Consider the following 4104-nt stretch of genomic DNA (forward strand, 5'->3'; position numbering starts at 1 on the left):
AGCCCGCATACACTTCTTCAGCCCAGAGTGGTGTACGCCAGCGCGGATACGGCGAGCAGCAGCGGGGCACACACCCACGCAGAGCTGCTGAGGCTGCCGTCGATTTCGCGAAGACGTGACGGTGCGCGGGTGGTCGTCGTGGTTGGCGTCTCTGTCGTCGTAGTACTTGGTGCCTCTGGTGCAGCGGTCGTCGTCGTTGTTGTAGTGGTCGTCGTGGTTGGCGCCTCTGTAGTCGTTGTATTTACATTTGAAATTTTGATCTTCTGATTTGATACCTGTGCCTTATGGTTCTCATCACCTTGTGTATTTTCTTGCGCTTTTTTATTTTGTGCATCTGACACACCAGTCGCATCTTGTGTATGTGGAGACTGAGTTGCCAAACCTCGTGGCTCTGGATTATCGTTAGCCGAACTCATTTTCTCTGGCGAAACTCGTGTCTGTCCAGTGATGGCCGTGCCTGCTTCCGCTGGCAAAGAAGGCCCTTGTTTTCTTAAACCTTCCTCTCTGTTTCTCCCACTGTCTCTCTGTGACCCACCGGCTTCCTCAGCATCTGGCTGTAATGCACCAAGGGCATTTTTTGTATGATCTGGTGTCCTTGCCTTAGGGCTGGGAGGACTGCTGTTATCATCATTATCCTCTCCTGTCGCTGTCACGCACACGAACGAGCAGCAGCACAAGAGCGCAATGACCAACACGGCGCACACCACACGGCGCCGCACCGTCACCACCGTCGTCATCGCATTCATCGTCACTCGTAGTGGAGTCGCTGGAGCCAATCAGCTGATCGGTGATACAGAAGAAAAAGAATGGAACAAGAGGGAGAGGGACGGGGCACAGCGGATACAGCGAGAGAGAGCAGACAACATGAGGAGAGGGCAGCAGGCCCAGCCGCACAGTTCACACACCACGAGACGGCATCCACGCAAGGAAGGCACACAACGCCAGCAGCCACCCACCATGCAGGAGAAGATATCCACCACCATCTCCAACCAGCTTATTCCCACAGCCAACGGGAAATGGCCAAAACCCGCGGCCACTACACAACGCACACGGAGCGAGCACCCACCACACCAGCCACACGCGGTGCTCCACACCCGCAGGAAAGGAAACTCGGGGTGCGCACTCCTTCTCCCTTCTCCTCATGGCCACGGAAGAAGACAACAGCCGCCACACGCAACTGCCAGCATGCACTGCAAAAGAAGCATCAAATTCACCACAATGTGCATCTTGTGTGTGTGGTTGTGTGTGCCTGCAGAAACACAAAGCATAAAGTAGGAAAAAAGAGATGAGAGTATATAGGGAAACGCACAACAATGTGCATCTTGTGTGTGGTTGTGTGTGCCTGCAGAAACACAAAGAATAAAGTAGAAAAGATAGCAGAGTATGTGGAGAGACACAAAAATGTACAGCGGAGACGCACAACGGAAACAACAAGAAAAAGACCGCCCAAACTCATGACTGCACTGCAGTCCAAGCAGCGGCAATCCACACAAGATTTATTTAAAATAAAACAAACATTCCCCTTCATCTTACACAAACCCCATCACACAAAATAATTGTAATAAAAAAGAAAGAAATCGTCCATTACTGTTCCACACAAATTTAAAAAGCACCTAACTACCATGCTGCTCCAGAAATTGTCTGCATATATTTTTCCTGCAAAAGAAAATTAAAAAGATATTTAAATGTCTTTCAACCGTCTGACCCTCTGTGTGACCGCACATCGTTTATATTTCATGGGGTCATCTGCGTGTTGGTGCTCCCCTCAGCCCTTTCATCGGCGTGTGAGTGCGGCCCGCAGAGCACAGTCACTCGTGTGTGCATGGGGACTGAGAGAAACACGCAGACATGACGGGAGTCGCGTCTCTCCATCGGGAGAGTGAGCGCAGCAAAAGAAAATCATCAGGAGGGGAGAGAAATGCTGACGAGGCCGACACCGAAGGGACTGCCGGCGCAAGAAATGCACACGCAAAGCAAAAACAAAAAACAGTGCGGCAGGGTGTGGCTGTGTGTGTGTGGTGCTGCGGGTGTCTGCCCGCCCTGACCGCAAGAAAACAAAACAAGAGGGAAAGAAATGTGTGCTCCGCCCCACAGGCCCTCGTCGCACGCCCACACGTCACGGCTCCCTCAGCGCGCCGTTCGTCGCGGCCCCTCCTCATGCGTGCAGCAGGCGAGGCGCACAGGGCCGTCGTCATGAGCGTGTCGGTGGGTGTGCGGGTGGAGCAGTTGGGCGGGAAACACACGGCACCCCTCACAGGAAGAGTGCAGAAGAAGCAATTAAAAGAGGGAAGAGTAGAAAAGAAAAGAACGTCCACAGTGATTGCCCCTGAAAGCAAAAAAGAGAAGGGATGGTAGAGCAAAAGATTAGAGATTTAAAACGCACAAATTTAAAAAAAAAAATTTGAAACAAAAAAACATTTTTAGGAGAGAAATTTGTTCTTATCGGGGAAGTAATTCTGTGCAAGGGAGGGCGCAATTGTCCCACGCGGCAGCCAGTCACTCCTCACAGAGCCGCAAACCCCCACAGTCCCAACAGAAGGAGCGGCAGCAGCAGCAGTCCGCTCCCACGCATGATGCCGCCATCGCTGTTATTTTCTTGCGACAATTTTCCGAGGCTGCTGTTGAGTGCCGCACCATTCACATCCCTGTTCTGTGGCTGGACCTCTTCCTCCTGCACATTCTGTCCTTCCACCGTCTCCTCATCCTCAGCAGAGCTCGCACCCACCTCAGTATTCACTGCGGTTCCATCTTGCCCCACGCCCATAGTTGTAGGGCCATTTGCATCTGCTGTGGCAAGGTTTCCCGTAGGAGTTTTGTGTGGTCCATCCTCCTGCGTTTTATCTCCATATCCTGTGCTCACCTTTTGGTAGCCATCAGCAGTAGAACCGCCATCCACGTTTTGATGCCCATCAGGAGATGTTCCTGACGCCAACTGCTTTACGGACTCCTTGCCTGCTGGGGAACTCGTTACAGTGGACAGTGCTGATGCGGGTACACCGCCCGCACCGCTTTTCCCCAACGGCTGTCCTTTTTGCTCCTGCTGTTCAGCGGAAAAAGATGAAATCACGTTTCCTTGACCATTTTTGTTCACCAAAGGTAAAATAGAGGCTTCATTGGGATTGAGGGCTTCCATCTCATTGTCATCCTCCTCCTCCGCCTTCCTCTGGGCGTCAACGCTGTCACTTGCAGAGATGGACGATGGTGTTAAATCTCCTGAACGGCCCTTAGCTGCATCCTTCATCGAATCGGATGTGGTTTTTCCTTCACCGTGCGTCTCTGCCTCAGCACCCTCTAGAGACGGTTCTGGTGCCTCGAGATCCGTTTTGGTTTGTGACGGCGGTGTGTTTCGATTCTCTTCTACTGAATTCCGTAAGTCTGCTGGTGCTAGTGGGGTTTCTTCTGCTGGGTACGCCGGTACTGGCGGTGTTGGCGGTGATTGGAGAGCGCTGGAAATGTCTCTCTTCACCACCTCACTCTGCCTTTTCTCGCTTTCTGTTGCATCCTTATTAGCCTCTGTACTTCCTGCTTCTCCTTGTTTATCAGAGATGTGCGTTTTTATTTTGGGATCTGACTTCTCCGGTGCCTTCACGATGGGCGAATCGGACTGTCCAGGCGTTTTTGTTTGTACTGACGGACCACTTACATCTGAAGGTACCTCGTCCTCAGAATTGAGCGTTTCGCCAAGGGACTGTAAACCATCACCCTCTTCAGAAAGAGAATTTGGAGGAATACCACCAACAGAGAGAGGAGTTTCCAACGAAGACATCATATTTCCTTTGGGACCTCCAACAACAGAAAGAGGCTCCAAAGAGGAATTTACTTCAGGACCTCCACGTGAGCCACCTTCACTTCCAGCACTGTTGTCACCAACAGCTGCCAAACCCTCAGCGCGTCCGCCACCGCCGGCACCGCACCACAGCACGCAGAGGGCACACACCAGCAGCACACGGCCAGTCATCATCATCGCCATCACTCCTGTCACTTGCGTGTAGCCTTCAGCACAAACTAACTCCCCGTCAACGCAGAGCGAAAACAAAAGGGAAGAGAGAAGTCACAGAGCCACGTGCAGTAACAAATAGCGGGCCACCAGCAGCAACAAACACA

At 52.1% G+C, this 4104-nt stretch overlaps 2 protein-coding genes across 2 annotated transcripts, besides 2 other annotated features; both read right to left on the reverse strand.

The window, feature by feature from the left end:
• Positions 1-4104: a sequence feature (areas not merged during assembly with more than two copies in the genome that could not be assigned to a particular haplotype).
• On the reverse strand, positions 18-746 carry Tc00.1047053510019.10 (mucin TcMUCII, putative; the record flags this gene model as incomplete). Its single annotated transcript, XM_798147.1, has 1 exon — positions 18-746. The coding sequence occupies one exon, from the start codon at positions 744-746 to the stop codon at positions 18-20; it is 729 nt and encodes a 242-aa protein (XP_803240.1).
• Positions 130-239: a microsatellite.
• Tc00.1047053510019.30 (mucin-associated surface protein (MASP), putative) lies at positions 2504-3970 on the reverse strand (the record flags this gene model as incomplete). Its single annotated transcript, XM_798148.1, has 1 exon — positions 2504-3970. The coding sequence occupies one exon, from the start codon at positions 3968-3970 to the stop codon at positions 2504-2506; it is 1467 nt and encodes a 488-aa protein (XP_803241.1).

This window comes from Trypanosoma cruzi, genomic scaffold, assembly GCF_000209065.1.
Source record: "Trypanosoma cruzi strain CL Brener 1047053516579 genomic scaffold, whole genome shotgun sequence".
In the NCBI taxonomy this organism is placed as follows: Eukaryota; Euglenozoa; class Kinetoplastea; order Trypanosomatida; family Trypanosomatidae; genus Trypanosoma; species Trypanosoma cruzi.